The sequence below is a fragment of the Ochotona princeps genome, chromosome 2, assembly GCF_030435755.1.
Source record: "Ochotona princeps isolate mOchPri1 chromosome 2, mOchPri1.hap1, whole genome shotgun sequence".
NCBI classification, from domain to species: Eukaryota; Metazoa; Chordata; class Mammalia; order Lagomorpha; family Ochotonidae; genus Ochotona; species Ochotona princeps.
Window position 1 is genome coordinate 112,650,988 of NC_080833.1, and position 22,187 is coordinate 112,673,174.

Genomic DNA, 22,187 nt, shown 5'->3' on the forward strand with positions numbered 1-22,187 from the left:
TGTTTCCTTTTGTTTGAAGGGTTTTTTGTTGCTGTTTCTCTAATTTCTGGAGTTGTGTATCTAATTCTAGTAATTGCTATCTTTCTTGGGCTTTGACATAGGCACCAAATGCTATGAACTTACCACGCAACACTGCTTTGGCAGTGTCCCACAAATTTTGGAATGTTGTATTTGAGTTTTCATTGGTTTCCATAAATTTTTTGATCTCGTCCTTTATTTCTTCTCTGACCCATTGTTCATTTAGTAGCATATTGTTCAGCCTCCATGTGTTTACTTGCTTCCTGGGGCATTTTGATTTATTGATTTCCAGTTTCACTCTTTTGTGGTCTGAGAAGGTGCATGGTATGATTCCGATTTTCTGAAGTTAGTGAGGCTTGCTTTGTGCCCTATCATGTGTTCAATTCTGGAGGAGGTGCCATGTACTGCTGAAAAAAATGTATATTCTGTGTCTGTGGGGTGGAAGATTCTGTAGATGTCTACCAAGTCCATTACTTCTATGGTCTGTGTGAGTTCTACTGTTTCTCTGTTAAGTTTTTGTTTCATTGATCTGTCTATTGGTGTTAACGGGGTGTTGAGGTCCCCTACGATTATTGTGTTTGCATCTATGTCCCCTCTTAAGTCCATCAGCAATTGCTTCACGTAGCTGGGTGCACCTGTGTTTGGTGCGTAGATGTTTATAATGGTGATCATTTCCTGCTGGAAGGTTCCCTTCAGGAATATGAAGTGTCCATCTCTATCTCTTTCAATGTTTGTCACGTTGAAGTCTAAGTCATCTGAGATTAGAACAGCTACTCCTGCCTTTTTTTCGTGTCTATTGGCGTGAAACATCTTTTTCCATCCTTCACTTTCAGTTTCTTCGCATCTTTTTTAGTTAGATGTGTCTCCTGCAGGTAACATATGATTGCATTCTGTTTGTTGATCCATTCTGTTAATCTGTCTTTTGATTGATGAGTTTAGGCCATTTGTGTTTAGGGATAATATTGAGAGGTTGTGACTTTGAGCTGCCACAAGCGTGTGTAAACGTGCAAGTGTGTATTTGCATCTATTAGTATCTCTGATAAGGTTGACTTTCCTCGTATGGATTTTAGTGGGGAGGTCTTTCCATTTGCCATCTTTGATTTTGGTTTTCATTTTTTCTTTCTGGGTTTAGCACCTTCCTAAGGAGAGTTTCTAGAGCTGGTTTCATGCTGGCATATTCTTCGAGTTTCTCTTTATTGTTGAAGAATTTAATTTCATTCTCAAATACAAATGAGAGCTTTGCTGGGTACATTATTCTCGCTTGGCAATTGTTTTGCTTCAGGATTTGAAAGGATTTACCCCATTCTCTCCTTGCTTGGAGTGTTTCTTATGAGAGATAGGCTGTGATTCTGATTTGCCTTCCTCTGAAAGTAATCTTATCCTTTCTTCTTACTTGTCTTAGAATAGTATCCTTGTATTCGCTTGAGGGGAGTTTGAGGATCACATACCTGGGTGAGGATCTCTTTGGGTCGAATCTGATGGGGGTTCTCTGTCCTTCCTGGATTTGTGCTGGATTTATATTTCCAGTGTTCGGTAAGTTCTCCTGTATTATCTCATTGAGCACCCCTTGCAAGCCTATCTCTTTTTCCATTCCTTTGGGAAGACCCATTATTCTAATGTTTGACTTTTTGAGATTGTCTTTCATTTCCTGTATTGACCTGTTGGCTTTGTTCAGGTTTGTCTCCAACTGTTTGATGAGCTGCTGACTTTCCTTCTGATTGTCTTCCAATTCTGATATTCTGTCCTCTGCTGTATTCATTCTATTGGTAGGCTCTCAATTTTGTGTTCTAGATCAAGGATTCCCTTTTTGACTTGATTTATTTCTGCAATGACAAGGTTTTCTAATTTCTTGGACTCTTCCCAATGCTTCTCACTGTCTCTGATGAATTTCATCATTATTTTCTTAAATTCCTTATCTGGTAATTCCTCCATGTCTTCATCTCGCATCTCAGAGATTGAGATTAGTTATTGTTTTTTTTTGGGGGGGGGGAGTGCTTGATCTTTCTTCTGAGTCATTACTTTTTCTGATACTTCTCCTCTTTGTGTTGTTGTTTCTTGTTGTTTTGGGATTTTGGCCTCTGACTTGCTTGTCCACAGCCGCTGCCCTCAGTGCTGTAGCCTAGAGGGGGTATGATCGAGCTACTACTGCATGGAATGTTGGCAGAAGCATAATTCTTCTTACTCTATTGGGGACACCAGGCAATGGTGGGGGTGGGTGTTGGGTTGTTTCGTTTGCCCCTGGGTTTATATCTCTGCAACCTGGTTCCTTTGCAGCTAGTTGGTTAGGTGTTGTCTTGTGTGTGCCAACAGGGATAGAGTGTAGATGAGAGACTTTGTAACCTTGGGCTTCTTGTCTTTGCTCTGGGTAGATGTAGAGTGTGTAGTTCCACGCCCTACTACTCTCTCACAAATGTGCTCCCCCGTTGGGAAGCAAGCTGCTGTAGCCCCGCTTGCCTGTACCTCTGCCCAGCTTACCAAACTCTGTTGGGTGGCGGCTCTGCCTCTGGGGCTCAAGTTGAGCACAGCAGGGGGTTCCGCCTGGGTCTCCAGCCACTTGCTGCTGGGGTCTGGAGTTCGCAGCCCGAGCTAGGTCAGGAAGCTCTGCGGTCCAGCCCTAGTGCGAGGCTCCTCTCTCTGCTACACTCACTCAAAGGTGCTGCCCCACTGGTAGGCACACTGCTGTATCCCTGCAAGCCTGTGCCTCTGTCTGGGTCTGCAGACTCTGTTGAGCGGAGAGCTGAGCACAGCAGGGGATTCAGCCCAAGTCTCCAGCTGCCTGTGGCTGAGAGTCTGCAGCAGCCCCAGGCTGGGTCAGGAAGCTCTGTGGGCACAGCCCTAGTGCGAGGCTCCTTCCCCTGCTACACTCACTCAAAGCTGCTGCTCGGCTGGGAGGCACACCGCTGTATCCCTGCGAGCCTGTGCCTCTGTCTGGGTCGGCAGACTCTATTGAGCAGCGACCCACCTCCGGAGCTCGAGCTGAGCACAGCAGGGGATTAGGCCGGGTCTCCAGCTGCCTGTGGCTGGGAGTCAGCAGCAGCCCCGAGCTGGGTTGGAAAGTTCTGCAGGCCCGGCCCTAGTGTGAGGCTCCTTCCCCTGCTACACTCTCTCAAAGGTGCTACTCTGTTGGGAGGCTTGCGGCCGTGTTCCTGCTAGCCTGCGTCTCAGTCCAGGCTGGCAGACTCTGTTGAGTGGCGCCCCGCCTCTGGGGCTCTGGCTGAGAACAACAGGAAATTCCACCGGGTCCTCCAGCAGCTAGTCCACAGTTCAGAGCTGAGTCGGGGATTTCTGCGGCCCAGCCCCAGAGCGCGGCGTCAGTCCCCTCTGCACTTTCTCAATGATGCTGACCTGTTGGGAGGGGCTGCTGGGACCCCCACCCCCCCTGCTTGTCCTCAACCTCTGCAAGGTTGATGGCTCCTATGTTCAGTCCTGCAGCCACCTCTAGGGTCTCTAGCACTCCAGTGGTCTGGGGCCCCCACTGGTGTCGGTACTTGTTTTCTAGCTGCCTTTGTCTTGCCTGGATTGGCTGAGACTCCACTGGCCTTCCTAGCACTGCAAGTCACCAAGTTTTGTGCGGTGTGCTGCCCTTCCTTCCTTTCTTTCTTTCTCTCTCTTTCTTTTCTTTTCTTTTCTTTTCTTTTTTTTTTTTTTTTTTTTTTTTTTTTGGCTGCCCCTCCACGCTGTGTAGATCTTCAGTGAAGTCCAGTGACCTTCCCGCTCCTCTCCCTGCAATTCTGTGTCTCCTGGTTTGTTCCTCTGCTGGATCGGTCACCCTCTCTCCGTACTTCACCCTATACCAACTCTCCATGGTCGGCCATCATCTCATTCCGCCCAATGTTTCTTACTGAAGACTCTGCTGCAGAGGAGCAAAAACGATTGCCAAACCCAGAGTAAACTGTGGAAGACATCGAGAAAATGGAGAATACAACATTCAAAACACTTGTTATAAAGCTTCTTATCAACAACAAGAAGTACATAAAGCAGGCATTCAAGGAATATGTCACACTGGAAATGAATCCAAGGAAAGCTGATATATCAGAAATGAAGAATGCAGTGGAGCAAATTAAAAGCACAGTGGAGAGTCTCCAAACTAGAATGAAGGAGGCAGAAGAATCTTAGAATTGGAAGATATTTCCTGTCAGTTGATTTTTTTTCACATACAAAGATCTTTTCTTTATGTTTGAATGAAGAACGCTTGATTATCATGTGTCGTGGTGAAGATCACTTTTGGTCAAGCCTGTTGGGAGTTCTGTGCCCCTCCTGGATGCTGTTTCCCAATTCTTTTCCAGCAGAAACTGTATCTCATGAATTTTGATTATTTTTGTTGGTTTCTTCTCTTGAAAATATTTTCTTCTGATTAAGTTATTCAATGATTTATGGATCATACAATATCATCATTTTCTTCAAGAAGGTTCTGGATTTTCTTTTTCATTTCTTCAGCGACACATTAGTCATTCAGTCACATGTTATTTAACTTCATGGTGTTGTTCATTTTTTTTCTTCCTGTTGTTGATTATGTTTCATGGCTTTTCATTTAAGGAGATGTACAGTAACTGTGTAATGGAGACTATCATTTCTAGCAGCATGTTATTTTACTTCATGACATTGTAAATTTCTATTTTTCTTCCTGTTGTTGATTTTGTATTGTGTCTTTTCATTAAGGGGATGTATAGTGACTGCATAATGGAGACTATCATATCCTGATGAGAGGATGCAGTGCAGTATATAACTCTACTTCCAGATAAAAATGGACTCCCAATGAAACTGTTTACTGTATTTTGAGAACAGGTTGTTGGACTCTCTGCCATTGTCCATGCCCACAATGATGGATATATGACTGTATATGAAGAACTATACCGCAGTATTGATATAGAGGAACTCAGAGAGGGGGAGGGAATTATGCAGGGCATAAGGGAGATCCTAGGGCTTATGGAACTGTATCATAAAATGATAATAACAAAAAGTTCAGAAGAGAGGATGTTCAAAGACTTTGATAAATAGACATGAGGAAAAAAATCCTTGTCTTGGAGAGTACATCCTATCACAGAGCGATGTTCTGGCATGCACTCATACTAAACTTCCATACTGTAGCACATTTAAACGAAAGAATGCTTGGCAACAAATACTAGAAAAAACAAAACGCATCAAATACAACTTAACAGAGCAAAAAGTGGTGCTTCCAGAAAAGGGGGTACAAAACAGGTTACTTGTGCATAAGTAAAACAAAAATCATCAAAAGAAATAATATTAATTTCTATCTTACAAAACTAGACAAAAGATTACAAGCAAATAGGGAAATTGCATATATAAATAGCAAAGCTATGAAGAAAGAGAGAGCAGTGGGTGAGTCACTCATTTCCTTTCAATGATTCACAACTCAGCATGCAAGATAATAAAATTCTAAAGTTGGTACTTTCTCAAATGTATTTATTTTTTTAAACATCAGGAAATACAGCTTAATTTTTTCGGCAAGAGTAAGATATTTAGACAAAAAAAACTGATCCATTACTCTGGTATTAGAAAACCAAAAGATGTGTTGGAAAGGACTCTGATGGGAGGAGTTTCCACTGATTGTGTAACTCCTCTGCCTGGTAGTCTCTCCCCACACCAGCCAAGTTAGCAAGCACTATACAGAGTGCTGTCTTCCTTTCCATTCCATCTCCAGGCTGTAGAACCTTCATTTGCAGTTCTGTTTCTGAGAGCTTTACTGATTTATCTTCCTTCTCAAAATAGGCATTTGTTTCCTGCATTTCTGAAGATCTCACTCCTGGACCGCTGTTGAGGAAGCCACCCGTGAGGTAAGTCAGCACATTCTGCAAGGAAGATTTGGTTTATTTCTTGAAATCTAGATGAGAAAGCGAAATCAGCATTGATTACTTTAGATGGGCTAAGTGGGAGGAATAAGGAGGAATCCACTGTATTCAGAAAACTGAAAACTGTTTGGTGTTAATTGTTCACTGATTAAGGAAACAAGAGACATCTTTTGTTCCATCACAGCTGAGACCTGAACAAGGGAAAATGTGTTTCTGTTATCCCGTTATTTTAAAATAAATGTTCTGAGCATGTGTTGACAGAAGTTGACATCTAGAAAACTTTAGCTTTCACAACGTAAACTTGGTGACTCTGATGTTGAAACAAAAAGACAATCTGAATATAAAGCTATATTAAATAAGATCATCTTAATATTGCAGCATGCACACATACTTGGTAAAAGGCATATATTTCACATAGTTATCCAGATATGTCTTCACATATTTGTACTTGTGTCTAACTTCCACTTGAGTTTCATTTTGTACTCCATTTTGTATAAAAGGCAGCCATCTTTTTGGTTCCTCCTGCTTTGTTCAAAACAGAGGCAGGGTGAGAATTTGTAGGAAATTATAAAATGCTTTATGACTGTGCCATAAAATTTTTTTTAATTTACATGTAACTTTAAAATGTCTGTAAGTATTTTATGAACTTCATGTTTATGCTAGTTGAATATGTTTGCCATGTTGCTAATTTTCAGATTTTTACATATTTTTACTGATTTTCATTTATTGAGATGAGATAAAATTTCAGACAACATAATGAGATTAAGAAACTATCATAACATTTCACTAAACATAATGGTCTCCAGTGGTATCTATTTCGTTGCAAAAGACAGGCAATCCCCAAAAGACAAATGTTAAATGTTCTCTCCTCTCTGCAGTAGTTAATATAAGACAGTAATAAAGCATAAGAATGAATTTTACATCTTCAGATTTGACTAATTTTTATATCCCTTGTTTATATTTCTGTGGAATAGTAGTCTTTGTACTTTTGACTTTTTTACATTAAGCCTGTGATTATAAAGCAAATTAAGTGCCTGTCACAGTAGCCTACTGGCTTAAGCCCTCACCCTGCATGCACCAGGAACCCATATGGGCACCGGCTCTAATCCTGGCAGCCCCACTTCCCATCCCGCTTTCTGCTTGTGGCCTAGGAAAACAACAGAGGATGGCCCAGGGTGTTGGGTCACTGCACCCATGTTGGAAACCTGGAGGAAACTCCTGGCTCCTGGCTTCGGATCAGCTCAGCCCCAGCCATTGTGGCCACTTGGGGAGTGAATCAAAAGACAGATCTTCCTCTCTGTCACTCCTTCTCTCTGTAATCTGACTTCCAATAAACATAAATAAATCTTTTAAAAAAAATAAAAACTTTGTTATTGCAAAAAAATTTGAAAGAAAAAATAAGAAGGTAATAAAGGATGGGAGATTAAAGCAGGGATGGGTAGGAGAGTACAGTATCTTCTTAGAACGGTGTCTGTGAAATGCATGAAATCTTTTCTTTCTCTACAATGGTAATAATTTTCTAAAAATTCAAAGTGTCACTAAAAAAAAGTAAGTGAGGAAACTGAGGAACTAGATTGGACTATAAGATGTTGGACTCTATGTTTAGTCTATGCTTGCAAAGAGGGAATCTCAACTGTACTTGATCAGTGGATATGCAACAAGGTGGAATATTCCACATGGGGGGAGGGCAGGGGGAGGGGTGGGGTGATTCCCAGTTCCAACGAAACTGTATCACATAATACAATGTAATCAATGAATTTTAAAAAATAATAAAATAAAATTAAAAAAAACAATCAGGCCATAAAACTGCATTTATTATGAGATTATGTCAGGTTTCTAAAACATGACTACCAAATGCTAGAATATTAAAATAGAATCAAAAGTTTTATCAGTTTTTTCCTATATTTAACATTAACATTACATATATATAAATTCTAAGAATCCATAGAAAGCAGAGTTCAGACAGAGCTTACTTTGTGGCCAAAAATTGGAATTCTGCAAGCCAGCCACCTAAAAACATTCTTAGAAAGTGTACATTATGAAAAATTTTGCTAAGTCTCAAAAACTTTACTCCCAAATGGACTTACCTTTTCAATTTTGTTTTGAACACCCTAAAATAGACCAACGAGAGAAAGAAGCATGCTGCCTGTTATTGTTTACATTAACAAAATATGAGATGTAGTTGTATGAAGTGATAATAATTAGAGTTGTTGCATGTTTCTGAAGGTAATCATAGTATTATGAAATAGTGAAAGTTCCACTCTGATGATGATTGGAAAAGCTATTTCTTAATGGGTTTACCGATAAATGTCAATTAAATCCATTGATATAACTTAAATTTTAAGTCTTGCTATGTTTGTTCAAATTGGAGCACTTATTCTGTGTTCCCTTCTGTATCTCCTTTGCCAATATTTTAAATTTTATCTGTAGCTTCCCCTCAAGCACATATAACTTAATAAAACCTAATATCATCTTTCCTCACTATATTCGCCTGACCTTGTCTACCCATTTCCTAATTTATTCCTGCTTGTTCAGGGCTTTGTTTCTTACATAGAAGACAGCCAATTGCAATAGGTCTTTGGTCTATAACTTGAGTTGTTGCTGGAACACCCAAGAGTGCCTGGGTTTCAGTTTCAGTTCTGCCCCTAGTTCTAGCTTTCTACTGAGGCACACCCTGGCAGCAAATGGAAGCTTGAGTTTCAGTGCCACCAACATGTTCCCAGCTCCTGATTTTGGCCTGGCTTACCTCGGGTTGTTGTAGGTATTTGAGACGTGAATAAGGGTTGCCTTCTCAATGTATAGCTTCAATGATTTAAGGACTTCTCACGAGGCCCTAACTCCTGAAAACTCTATACCTACCGAAAGCCCACTCTGTTTTGGTAAACCTTCAATACAATGAACATTGGGGGACATTTTTATTTTAATATTTATATTCATTTTCATTTGAATGGCATATTTTATGCTGAAAGAAGGAGAGATACAGAAGGTCTTCCATTTCCCAAATGGGCACAATGGCCAGAACTGAGCTGATCCAAAGCCAGGAGTTTCTGCCAGGAGGGCACAGCATCACAAGGACTTAGACCATCTTCTGCTGCTTTGCCAGGCCAACAAGCAGACAGCTGGATCAGAAGTGGAGCAGTCAAGACTGGAACTAGTGCCCTTATGGAATGCCAGGGTGGAAGATTAGCCTGCTTACTGCCACCATGCCAGCCCCTGGGGGACATCATATACCCAACCCATATTACCATCATAATGAATTTTATTTTTCAACTAGGTTTCTTTATTATTTCTTTTCTTTTCTTTTCTTTTCTTTTCTTTTGGTTGGGTATTTTTTTTTATACAAGATTAGTGGGTAGCTGTTTTAATGTTACTGCTCTTGATTTCAATTGTGTGAGCCAGTATCAGAGAATGATCAACAGACCATCATCTTTTAACTGTCATTTTGGGTAGATATAAAAGCCCAGTTTCAAAATTTGTTAAGTTGGCAAAGCCTTTGAGAAACCTATGGCATTCTATGTCAGGCAAAATAGCAAAATATTTTCCAAAGACAGTGAAAAACTTTAGTTGCGTCAAGGAGGGTACAAATGTAGCTTGTAGATATAGCCAGCATTCTGAAAACAACTGAAGAAGAAAAAAATTGAGTTTAGAAGGAGGAAAATACATACCACAATATGCTAGCCAATAAATGCTGTGACTCTCACAAGGAATTAGGGAGGGGAGCTTTCTCTGGTCCTGGCTTGGTTCCAACTTTGGACCCCCACCCTCTCTGGCAATGACCATCAGGATCGCTCCGGAAACCCCTCAAAACAAACAAACAAAAACTCTAGAATAGATAGAGAACAACAAGGAAAGCTTAGAATCAGACAGGAAACAGTCAGCGTGGATTCACTTATACCTTACCAGGTGTGACACAAAGATTAGTTACTCCTCACTAGGGTATTGAAGATTTCTCGGCACACCCCTCCTAAGACTGTTCTGCACCTAAACTGTTGACAAACGTCTTGTTAGAGTTATAAGCCAGTCTAGACTACCCGAAAAAAAGCCAGGTTTAGCAAAATTATGCTTCAACGCTATAAAATGCTAAATACTATAATGAAAATAGGCAAGAGACAGCTGAATAGTAATCTATAGCCATTTTAAGGTGTATAGTACCCGGTTGTATATAAACTAAAATCGAAATGTCAATGAAGAAGTCACAGGATGTGTTTAAGAACTTGCAGTTTTTTAACATATTGGTTACTCAATACTATGTCAATTATTTCCATAACATTATAAATTGTTGCTGATGTAATGTTGGGGCTTTTAATTGATCGGGATGATACTCTGCCGGCTCTACCTTCAGACCAGAGATGGTCTCCCCAAGAATCCGTTGAACTTGTCTGGACAAGAAGATGCTGGACTCTATGCTTGGTATATGCTTGCAATGAAAGAATCTCATGTGAACTTGAACTGTGGTAATGCAACAAGGTGGAGGAATCCACCATGGGGGGAGGGCACGGGGAGGGGTGGGGGAAATCCCAGTACCTATAAAACTGTGTCACATAATGCAATGTAATTAATAAAAAATTAAGTCCCTGCTTGTTAGGCACATAGCCTGTGACCAACTCTGGCCTGGGTCACTCAGAAAAAGCAGTCTCATTCTTGAAATTCTCTGGATACATATGACACCATGGTTTATTTTTCTCTTGTAGGTTTACCTATATTTTAAAAGATGGAAAGTAAATACAGGCAAGTTGTTCTGCTGAAAGGATTAAATCGCCTCAGAACCGAGCAGCTTCACACAATTATGTTCATACTGGCACCAGATTTAAAAATTAATAAGGACATGCAAGACAAGTGTGACAGAATTAAGATTGCCGACTTAATGGCAGACATGTTCCCTGTTGATGCTGGATTGAGCAAACTAATAGAAATATTCAAGGATACAGAAGAACTTAAAGATCTTGCTAAAGAGCTGCAAACAGAGAAGTTAAAAAGTAAGGAGGGGGAGGGAACAGTACCTTGCTATTATCCTGCCACCCTCTCTGCCCCTCTGTAACTTTAACTGAAACCCACCTTGATCAGGCTTGATAAATATCTTTCCCAATTCATGACTCAGTGGCCATGGCTTTTTTGGTGCTTCAGATGTCAACAAGTTGACAACTCACTGTATTTTTCTAATTCCAAATGTGCATTAAGAAATAGAATTAAAATAAGCTTATTTGGGGCAACAAAAATCATAAAATCCATGAATGTTTTTCATTATGGATTTTCCAATAGCTCTTTGAAGATACTTTCATTTTCTTTTACTGGTTTATGTAATTTGCGTAGATTGTTTGGAAAATATGACTAGTCAGAATCAACAAAAATCTAAGAGGTGTCATAGGAGATGACAGGAAAACAGGACTGAGGAAGTGTTGAAGTGCATGAAGATTGGAAGATGGGAACATGTGCTCATTGCATAGCACAGGAGCCAAGAATCAAAACACAAGAAACAGTGCTTCTGACCATCTTGATACCATGGACCACCTTTTGCTGGTTGAGTCAGTACAATAAAGGTAGACACAAGCATAGCTAGATTCATCACCTGGAGATGGGACGAAATAGTATAGGAGCTACCCACACTGCCCTAGACCACCTGCTCTGAGTTTTTGTGTGTGTGTTTTTTTTGTATATGTGATTAGTTGTGAAGAAATATAAATGCACATCAGCAAAAGAAACACCACCATTGAAAAAAAAGAATCCATGTGGAATGGATGATGCTGCATCTGCACCAGCCACAGGAACTATTACCAGCACTCAAGGAGTGAAGAAGACTGCAGCAGCTAAGGTAAGCCTCGTGATGAGAAGCAGGCTAACAGTCTCACAGAAAACACTGACATGGCTGTCCCATAGTCTCAGATTTATCAAGCTGCATAATAATCAATCATCTTTATACAAGGCATTAAGCTAAGGACTTAAGCCATATCGTGAAAATATGTATTACATAAATATGATAGCGTCATCTCTGCTAGGGAGGTATGCAACAGGAAACCACCTTGCCTATGTTAAGAAAAATGCACTTTCTTTAAAAAAAAAAAGATTTATTTATTTTTATTTGAAAGGAGAGAAAAAGAGAGAAGACCTTCCATCCAATGGGCTCACTCTGCAAAAGGTAGCAGTTTGTCAAACCTGTACTGATACAAAGCTGGGAGTCAAGACCTTCTTCTTAGTCTCCCACATGGGTGCAGGGGCTCAAGGACTTGAGCCATCTTCTGTTGCTTTTCTAAGGCATAAGCAGGGATTCGGTTTGGAAGTGGAACAGCCACTATAGGAACTGGAGCCCATACAGGAAGCTGATGCCACAGAGAAGATGATTAGCCTGTTGCACCACCAGGCCACTCCCAAGCATAATTTTCCTAATTCCGAGACAGTTAAAGACAGTCACAAGCTTTGAAAGAGGAAGTTAGTGGAAATATATGTCCAAATTTAACCTTTGTTATGAAGCCACTGTGAAGGAATGAACAGCACTCTATATTTAAGAAAACATTTTAGATAGAATAAATCTACTACCTAACACCTAATAATGAAAATGTTCTTTCAATTCATTTAGTACTGAAAACTACTAACAAGAAAATTAAACCATTTTCAGAAAATACTTGAAACAATCAGACAAAATCCTGGAACCAAAAGAAAGCAGGTCCCTGAGGGGCAGGCTTGCCCTCCCAGTCTTGCAGAACCCAGCACATCCACAGACACGGACCATGTCCCACCTCCACAGATCTCATCATCAACACCAAATACTCCTTCCACTAAGGTAATGTCTTTCTCTTCTCCCTTTCCTTCATCCTTCTCAACCTCAAATGTGAGAATTCTTTCTTCCAATTCTCACCCCATCCATCCATCCTCTACTTAAAAATAACAGTATTTAAGTAGTGAATCAAATGTGCATGTTGAAAATTTACAACATTATATTTTGCTTCCACAGAAATGCTTGATGAATTTCATATCATCTCTGACTCTTCAAAGTTTCCTGTCCCATGCTGCTCCAGGGTGGCAGGGGAAAGGGAGAGGTGTAGTGCCCAGAATAGTACAGATGCAACACTGAGCACATCACCACCTCTTCCCAGTTTTCACATCTCTACCTGTTCCTCACAAACACATTAAAATTTCTGCAACACTCACCATACTCCTTTTGTCCTAAATTTCTACATCATATCTGCTCTGTGTTATGACTTGAGCAGAATTTGGCTCTCCCAATTCAAGAAAATACTGGAACTCAAACTCCTGTGCTAAGAGTTTGCGTTAATGCCAATGGTCGATGTTTTAAAGATGAGCAATTCTTCTCATTGTGATGTTTTGAGAGGTGGGCCCGGTTGAAGATCTTTAGGTCACTGGAGGCTTGCTCTGAAAGGGCAGTTCAAGTGAGAGGGATGGTTGTACACAGCAGCATGCTTCTTCTCTCTCTCTCTCTCTCTCTCTCTCTCTGCGTGTGTGTGTGTGTGCGCTCTGGCTCACTTCCTGTGTATGGCTTCCACTCCCTAGTATACTCACTGGATTATGAGACTTTAACCTTTACATCAAAAGAAGCCCTCTGCCTTACCAAGCAGTCTTTCAGATATATTAGCTAAAGCTTCAAAAAGCTGACTGATAAACTCCACTGGATAACTCTTACCTGGACAAAGCTACCCTCCCTGTGGATTCCAATATCAGTATCCAATCCATTCTTGAAACCCCTGCAAATGAGGTAAAACTGTATTGTTCAGTCTTAATGGGAGTTAATTTTTTCCTATCAGTTATGTATTCACTGTCTAGCAACAATGGACTTGGTGCATGGAGTTGGTAAGAATACATGTGGACTACTAATTGATGGTCAGTAGCCAAAATCTATTGACAGCATCAGACTTTTTTTTTTTTTTTTTAACAAAGTCAGATATACTGAGAGGAGGAGAGATAGAGAGGAAGTGGAGCTGCCGGGATTAGAACCAGCGGCCATATGGGATCAAGGCGAGGACCTTAGCCACTAGGCCACGCTGCCAAGCCCATAGCATCAGACTTTTTAAAGGCAGGTGATCATGTAGGCATCAGGGAGAGGTGTTTGAGGAACTTACTTTTCAACAGTAACAGAACAATTTGTTCATCTTGCAGGTTCCTTTCCTCAGTCTTTTCATTCCTGTTCCCCTGATTAGAGGAGGAAGCACCTCTCTTTCATCTACTATATACTATCTAATCTACTATCTCATCTATCTAATGTACTATCAAAGGATAATCTACTATCTGAGGATGAAGGAATTTCATGCCGGTTCGTTTCCATAGTAGCTGCTCCCGGGGCCTTTTCGGCAGAATCACAACTAGCTCTGGCTCCACACAGGCAAGGATTCCCAACACCCTTTCTTAACCAACTGTTTTCTTACAGATCTTATCAGTTGTCCTCCTACAGCTCTGACAACTATAAACTATTGAATGTGTGTCCCCACTTGACTGGGCATTGTAAGATTATGGCTGTCCTGTTTGTCATGTGAAACCATGCAGACCAGGCCCTCTTGTCAATAATATCTTAAAGCACTAAAATACAACTTCACAAAAATAAAAAGCCATCTATAAAATCAGCAACAGATAAAGTAGAAGATTAAAAGGGAGAGTTGAGGGATTTAGGAAAACTTGTGTAGAAGTTATAAAAATCGAGTGAAAAATCATGTAAAGCTACACAAAGGTAGCTTTACATGATAGGTCTTGGGCTGGAGCTTCCACCTTCAGGTTCATTCTTGGTTTGTGTTGCCTTCAGAGTAGATCTGGCACTTTATTGTTATATGTGACACAAAAGTCTGTCTGATAACACATGGAAAAGTCAACACTTCTTATTTCTGAGAATGAAGTCTTTTCCTCCCTGGCATCTGTACTACGGAAAATAATGCAGAGTCATAGTCTACTAATGCATGAGAATAAACCAGATGGTGGCGGTGGTTCTGGGCTCCCTGCACTCACCGGAGAGACCCAGACTGAGTTCCTGACCAGGTTTTGATCTGGCTCACCTTTTGCTCTTGCAAGCATTTGGGAAGTGAACAACGCAATGAAAGATGCCTCTCTCCATCTCTGACTTTATGTTTCTATCTGCTTTTAAAATAAAACCTTACAAATAATTTACTTCATTATCAGGATATGTACTAATCAAATATTATCAAATTGTGTCATTCCAAATAATTATGTTCATGATCACTTACTAAGTTTTATCAATATGATCTTCCACAATTATCACAATTTGTTATCTTTTTTATCTAGCATATCATAATCAACTTCAAAAATTATAACGTATAAGTGATCATTTAATAAGTATATGATGCTGAATTGCATCAATATAAAATAATTTCTTGGGCCCGGCGGCGTGGCCTAGCGGCTAAAGTTCTCACCTTGAAAGCCCCGGGATCCCATATGGGCGCCGGTTCTAGTCCTGGCAGCTCCACTTCCCATCCAGCTCTCTGCTTGTGGCCTGGGAAAGCAGTTGAGGATGGCCCAATGCATTGGGACCCTGCACCCTCGTGGGAGACCCGGAAGAGGTTCCAGGTTCCCAGCTTTGGATTGGCACGCACCGGCCCGTGCGGCTCACCTGGGGAGTGAATCATCGGACGGAAGATCTTCCTCTCTGTCTTTCCTCCTCTCTGTATATCTGGCTGTAATAAAAATGAATAAATCTTAAAAAAAAAATAATTTCTTAATAAATAATTCTATGTTGATTGTCATGCTGGAATCCCATTCTAAACGACCTACTGAATATACCTGGCTTTGTGTCCTTTGGGACTCCTTTTGTGTCCTTCAGAATAGCTGTGTCATTTCTTCTATGAATAATCTGCAGGTTTCTTGTCAATTTGAACCTCATAATTATTAATGTCTTTCTTAGATATGCATCCATATAATTGACTATATTCCTTTTCCAAAGTTTTTCTTGTGTGATGATAATTGTTTACATTGATGAAACTTTCAACCGATCCAAGTGAAGTCCTTCAGCCACTGGAGATTATTTTGGGTAGAAATACAGTTCAGACCACAGTGAGACAACGAGTACTTCTCCAAATGCTTATATATGCAAAGCTTATAATCTACCTTGGCCTCACACTTCTCTTTCAGGGTCAGCATACTTCTTCCATTGAAGTACTCTGCTCTAAATCAATGAGCCAGAATATTGTGGAGAAAGGAAGATTGAGGTGTATAAGTCTGTTCCTGATTTAAAAGTCCCTATTCATGTTTATGAATGTGGCTTTAACCCCAGTGTCTGTACCTGAGTCTCTTTTAAATGGCAGGGTTTGAAACAGTCCATGTCATTCTGATCACTTAAATCACACCACTATTTATCGGGAAAAAGGATCTCTCAAAATGGTCCTGATAGTCCACTGGTAACCAAAAACCTTTGCCATTTGCGATTTGTGGTATTGTTAAGTGGGTTGCAATATATGTATTTTTATGTTGTGACCTTTCACTTAAGTACCTCATTAAAATGAGCATCACCCACCATCCTACACTATGCATGCAGAGAATCATCTCTTATTTCAAAGAGCTTATTCAGTGACAGTATTGCAAATTCTGACTGTTATCTGCTGTCCTATACTTTTTCTAGCTAAAAATTATGCTCATCCTGGGGTTTTCTTCCCTGTTGAGTAATCTCTCTTGCTCTAAGTTTCTCCAGGAGTTATCATTGAGTTTTGAGACATAGGAAAATGACTTTGTAGTCTCTGCACAAAAGCGTTAAGTTTATTTTCTTCTGTCTGTTTGACACAGAAAAGCCGCCATCAGTTGGCTGCCAGACAAAGGGAGCAACCAAAGGACCCCAAAATAGTGATGGTCCTGAAAGCAACAGGTACATTTGAATATGAGATTTCAGAAGAAGAAAAAGGCAAAATGTTTCATGCAACAGTGGCTACGAAGACTGAGCTTTTCCAAGTGAAGGTGCTTGACACCAGCCTGAAAGAGCTGTTCACAAAAGATAACGTCATTATTATCTCCAATTACTTCAAAGAAAAAGGAATCCTGGAGATAAATGAGACATCATCTGTGTCTAAAGCTGGTCCCGATCAAAAGATAGAGATCCCCAACGACATTAAGCGTAGAGCAACTACAAGCCCCACAATTGCACAACTCCAAAGACAAAAAACAGGAACGATAGTGTATGGGTCCTTCAAGCTGCACAAGGTAACACAATTTGGGGGCGGGGGTGGTGGGAGGGTTTGGTTTGCGTTTTGTTGTTGTTGTTGTTGTTGGCTTAGTTTGGTCTGGTTTTTGCTGTGTCTGCCAAGCTTTGTACTGCGTATTAGAACTGATTTGCATTTTGACCGAATATTAAAACTCAAGATATTGTCTTATGCATAAAAACATAGTTAAATTTTCCCACACAATAAGAAATAGGATTAGGTAGTCTGTTGTATTCTGCTTCCCCAGGCACCCTTTGTGTAAGTTATGTAAAACATATTGACTAAGAAATCTAATTCCAGCAAAGATTATTATCTGCCTACAGTATGCTTCTGCTAATTACCATGTTTCCCAAGCACCACTGCAACTGTATAAATCATCATTTTCTTTTTATCTTGAAGAATTGATTTCACTAATGCAGAATTCTGTTTATGATATGTACTCATAATAATAAACAGATCGAATGACATGCTTTTGAATACAAACACATATTCAATAGTTAGGCAAATGATCTAACCATTACACCGTCTGCTTATTCCTTTAATTTTTGGTTTAAGAAGAATTTATAGAACAACTAAGAATTTTTTTATGTCACAATAATTAGCATTTTTGTAACCTGCTCATTTACCAAAAACAAGTATAGAAAAGCAGAAATTTTGGTTAACATCTCACTGCCCCAAATCATGCTATTTATATGATATATTCAATCAATGCAAAACTTCACAAACTTTCATGAATTCATTCAATTATATAACTTACTGCTTCATAACTATATATCTTTATTTCAGTGTAGCACCTTCATTTTATAACCTTTACCTTTACCTTTTCAAGAGATCATGTTTCTAAATGTTGCTATAAATTTGATAAGGGTAGAAGATGAACTACCATATCATGTAACTTGAGATGCATAAATCAGTAAGAGGTCAAAAAGGAATTATTGAACTCCTGGAACATTGCTTGTTAAATAAATTCCCCATAATATGTGGAGTGAGTTCATAACAGTAACAGATTTTCGTTAACTTCTGCATAAAAAGAGGGGCCAAAGAAATCTACCAAATTGTCATAATTCCTCTGATGCCAGGTCCTTTAAAAGAAGTTAAAACATGTCATGTGAAGGAAAAGGAAGCACTGGAAAATCGAAGACATTCTCATTCTAGAATTCCTGCGCAGAAAAATCTAGAATAAGAAAAAAAAGAAGATGAGGAATTGGAGAAACCTTGTCAAAGTCACATATATGTCTGTACCTACAATTGATTGCTTTTGTTTTTAGATTCTCAAACATGACAGGAGCTGAATATTTTGTTTTTCAGAAAACAGTGAGAAGGACAACCACAACTTATGAAATAGAAGATAAAACAGGAAAGATGGAGGTTGTGGGAAGAGGACAATGCTACAAAATGAATTGTGAGGAAGGTGATACACTTCACCTCTTCTGCTTTCAACTGAAAACCGTGGATAAGACTATGAAGCTGAAATCTGGAATTCACAGTTTCATTAAGGTGAGAACTAGACAGGAAAATGAGCTTGCAAACAGTGAAATCTTATGTTTGGATCTGGGGAGCAAATACAAGGAGAATTTAAGCAATGCTATTTCACTTATTGCTAAGCGGTGGGTTTTTTTAATTTTAGTTTTTGCAAATTAATTTGTAATTTTTTGAAATGTAATGAGAATGAGGGAGAGACTGATCTTGCATCTGCTGGTTCACTCTCCAAATACTGTGAACAACCAGGTCTGGGACTCAGAAGCCAGGAGCCAGAAACGCCATTTGGGTCTCCCAAATGTGCGGCAAGGGCCCAATCATTTGGGCCATCAGCAATGAGTTCTAAGAGATGTTAATGAATAAATACTCACATAGGCTTAAGTTTAATGAAATGGTTGTCCTGAATTTTAAAATATTTAAATAGATTTGAGAAGCATTGGAGATATTCCAGATAGTACAAGAAAAAACATGTTCTGTTCTAGAAAGCTGACATTCTGTATAGTATCCAAGATACAGCTTTGCTGTGATCTAGAGATACAGAATTAGGACAAAAAAAATTGTTGGTCCTACAGATTGCAGATGTTGTCTGTTACATTTGTGAGTTTAGGGATACATGTTAAAGTTATGGACTTGAGAGGTATTGTCTGAAGTAACTAATGATGATATGATAATAGAAATCTTCTGTGAAGCACTCAATGTGTGTTTGGAACTGATACAATGTTGGAACTGTAATAATTATCCACATTAAAAAATATAGATCCTGATGCTCAGGAAAAATAAGTACTATGCCCTACCACACACAACCAGTACATGATATGATTGAGATTCAGATGAGAATGCCCTTCCCAGGAGGCAGGTTCTTATGCAAAAGGAGTAAAAACAGGCAATGACGGTGGAGTCATGTAAAAAGAGTGATGTATACTTAGGAATGGCTGGGAAAAGTTCAAATGGGAAATACATATCAATAGCATCAAAATAGATCTCTTGGGGAAAAGGAGCCAAATATCTCATGATAGAAACAAATAATCAAAGGGTCCCAATCTCTTGGAATTTTGTATCTAAAATCAGATGGTAATACTCTCTAATGAAATGCACATCCCAGCTCACAAGAGAAAGCTAATACACAATCTACATGACATTGTGATGTCTTTGAAACTCAAAAACACTCCCATAATCACATCTAAAGAAGTCTACTGTGAGGTTCTTTTGCCTTTGGTTTTTAAGTTTCATTTCATTGATTTGGAAGGAAGAGTTACACAGAGGAAAGACAGAGAAAAACATATTCTACCTGCTGGTTAATTCCCTAGATGGCTGCAATAGCTGGAGCTAGGCCAGGATGAACCCAGGAGCCAGGGACTCTGTGTCTCCCAGGTGGATGACAAGGGCCCAAGAACGCTAAAACAGGCAGCTGAATCAGAAGTGGAGTTGGGACTTGAGCTGGTGTTTAAACAGGATGCTGGCATAGGAAGGTACTGGCTGGCTTAATCCACTGAGCCACAGCATTGGACATTCATATGGTATTCTTTTTTTTTTAAAAGATTTATTTTATTTTTATTACAAAGTCAGATATACTGAGAGGAGGAGAGATAGAGAGGAAGTGGAGCTGCCGGGATTAGAACCAGCGGCCATATGGGATCAAGGCGAGGAACTTAGCCACCAGGCCACACTGCCAAGCCCCATATGGTATTCTTGATAGTACAAATCAAAGCTAAATTTAAGTCCCAATGAATCAAGTGTTGATTCAGTTGATTCAATGCTGACATATTCCTATATTCAGACACACGCATACACACACACTCATATTTATATGAGTTGTTCTATTTTTCAGATGCCCTAATGAAAGATTCCTTGTATTTTATATCCACCTGCTAATCCTAAGCAATAGAATAGAAAACACAATACCTTATATTGACAATTTCCATTTTTCTTACACAGTCAGTGCTTCACATGGAATAAATTTTTCTCTTTTTTTAATCATTCCTTTGATCTTACTTGAAGAAGTCTGGTAATTTTCAAATGACTGGATACTGGATTCAAATACTAGATGTGAAAAAACAATGATCTCTTTTCAGGCTCTAGATGATGACAAATGTGTCACTCAAAAGGTACTGCGAGAGAAAATGAATGAGAAAAAATGAGCAGTTCTTGAGAGAAGAGATTAATGTAACCTGTGGGGAAAAACTGATAGTTGTGCATGAAAGTTGAGCTTTTCACATTGTTGTGATGTCAACGTGTCTTTTTATCTCTTCTTCAAGGTCTTCAAAGCAAAAAAACACAGGAATACACCCGTGCACGCCAATTTAAATCAGAATGCTTTTCAGGAAATGATGTACTCCCCAAGTCAACTTCACTTATGGGAAGATCTTACTGTGGAAACCGAGGCTCTCTTTTAAATAGTTAATCAGTGATAACACCGATTTATAAAGTTCATGGAACATAGAATTAAGAGAAATATTTTTTGAGATAAGCACATTAGAAGAAACATTAAATGTTTAAGGAGATGAATAGTTATTCAGTATAGAGATGTATTAAAACATCACATTGTGTATCATAAATATATGTAAGTTTCTTATTATATAGTAAAAGTTCAACTACAGTATATGGATTTAAAAGCCTTTCTTTCTGACAACTGTTTTATTTCAGTATTTAATTGACATGTTTCCTGAGAAACTGACAGAATGTTCATATCACATACTTTGGCGATTCGTCGTGTTCATAGTATGTGTCTTTGCGCCGGGTTTTGGATTGGGATCATGTCCAACCTCCTTCATCCCACTCTCTACCCTTCATTTAACAGCATCTTAAAAGTTCTAATGTAGCTCCTTTTTTCTTTTTTTTTAATTTATTCATTAATTGCATTGTATTATGTGACACAGTTTCATAGGTACTGGGATTACAGATATTTGTGACAACAAAATCATTGTAGAGAAAGCTCAGCTCGAATCTTTCATGATGACTAATGCAAGTACAAGAAGGAAGCCATTCTGTCTCCCCTGCTGAGGAAATCAAAAGCTAAGAACCCTGGTGGGTGGAGTCTCAACTCGGATCACATAATTCCTCTTTTCTGGGAGACAGGCCAAAATCATAAGGCTGACACTGATCCAGTCCCCAAGTGACTAACTGGAGCTATTTTTCCTGTTAGAGATGAAAATATTTCATTTTCTGTTGCCTTTCATTCATGAGATATTCATACTTTAAAGTTCAATTTTATGATCTTTATTGATTTCTTATCCTCTCCCTTAAAGCAACCAGTGAGTCCTCTACTTTTGACATGCATCTCAATATCTAGTCTGCCTAGTCTAAGCCCAGGCTAGGCAAATCCCATGAGTTTTTGCACTTACACAGACACATCAAGAAACTTAGTTTGTAACCAGATCACCAGGTGGAAATTAGTTTTGGTTTTCCTAGGTGGCAGAGTTATGGAAGTCAGAATATTATGAATTATATTTAGCACATGAAAACTGCTATTTTTTATTCTAATCTTTCACTTAGAAAGATAATAGATATCTGTGCTATCAAAGCATAGGCCTGGAAAAACAGAAAACACATTTTGATGATTGCAGATTTTGAGACTGGTTCTCAGAAGAAGGCTTTCTTGGCTGGAAGGTGCACAGAGAGTGAGACTAACCAAGCAGTCTAAAATCTTATGTCAGGTCTAGGGCAAGCCACGTGGGGTCATTTCCCTGGGCCACCATCTCACTGCCCCATGTGTGTGTGCACGTACCTCATGTATTGACAAACA

The 22,187-nt window shown here is 39.4% G+C and overlaps 1 protein-coding gene across 1 annotated transcript; it reads left to right on the top strand.

The window, feature by feature from the left end:
* Positions 1 to 5,607: 5,607 nt before the first annotated feature.
* On the top strand, positions 5,608 to 20,838 carry LOC101535778 (myeloid cell nuclear differentiation antigen). The gene is made up of 7 exons (XM_012928137.3): positions 5,608 to 5,813; positions 10,520 to 10,804; positions 11,492 to 11,637; positions 12,439 to 12,603; positions 16,557 to 16,967; positions 18,275 to 18,463; positions 20,701 to 20,838. The coding sequence occupies exons 2-7, from the start codon at positions 10,540 to 10,542 to the stop codon at positions 20,836 to 20,838; spliced, it is 1,314 nt and encodes a 437-aa protein (XP_012783591.2). The 5' UTR covers positions 5,608 to 5,813; positions 10,520 to 10,539.
* Positions 20,839 to 22,187: the final 1,349 nt, after the last annotated feature.

Bases quoted from the DNA above. Each gene is read 5' to 3' on its own strand.
- LOC101535778 (XM_012928137.3), top strand. From the start codon at position 10,540: ATGGAAAGTAAATACAGGCAAGTTGTTCTGCTGAAAGGATTAAATCGC. The intron at 11,638-12,438 runs GTAAGCCTCGTG...AACCATTTTCAG, and splicing joins AGAAGACTGCAGCAGCTAAG to AAAATACTTGAAACAATCAG. The intron at 18,464-20,700 runs GTGAGAACTAGA...CTCTTCTTCAAG, and splicing joins GAATTCACAGTTTCATTAAG to GTCTTCAAAGCAAAAAAACA.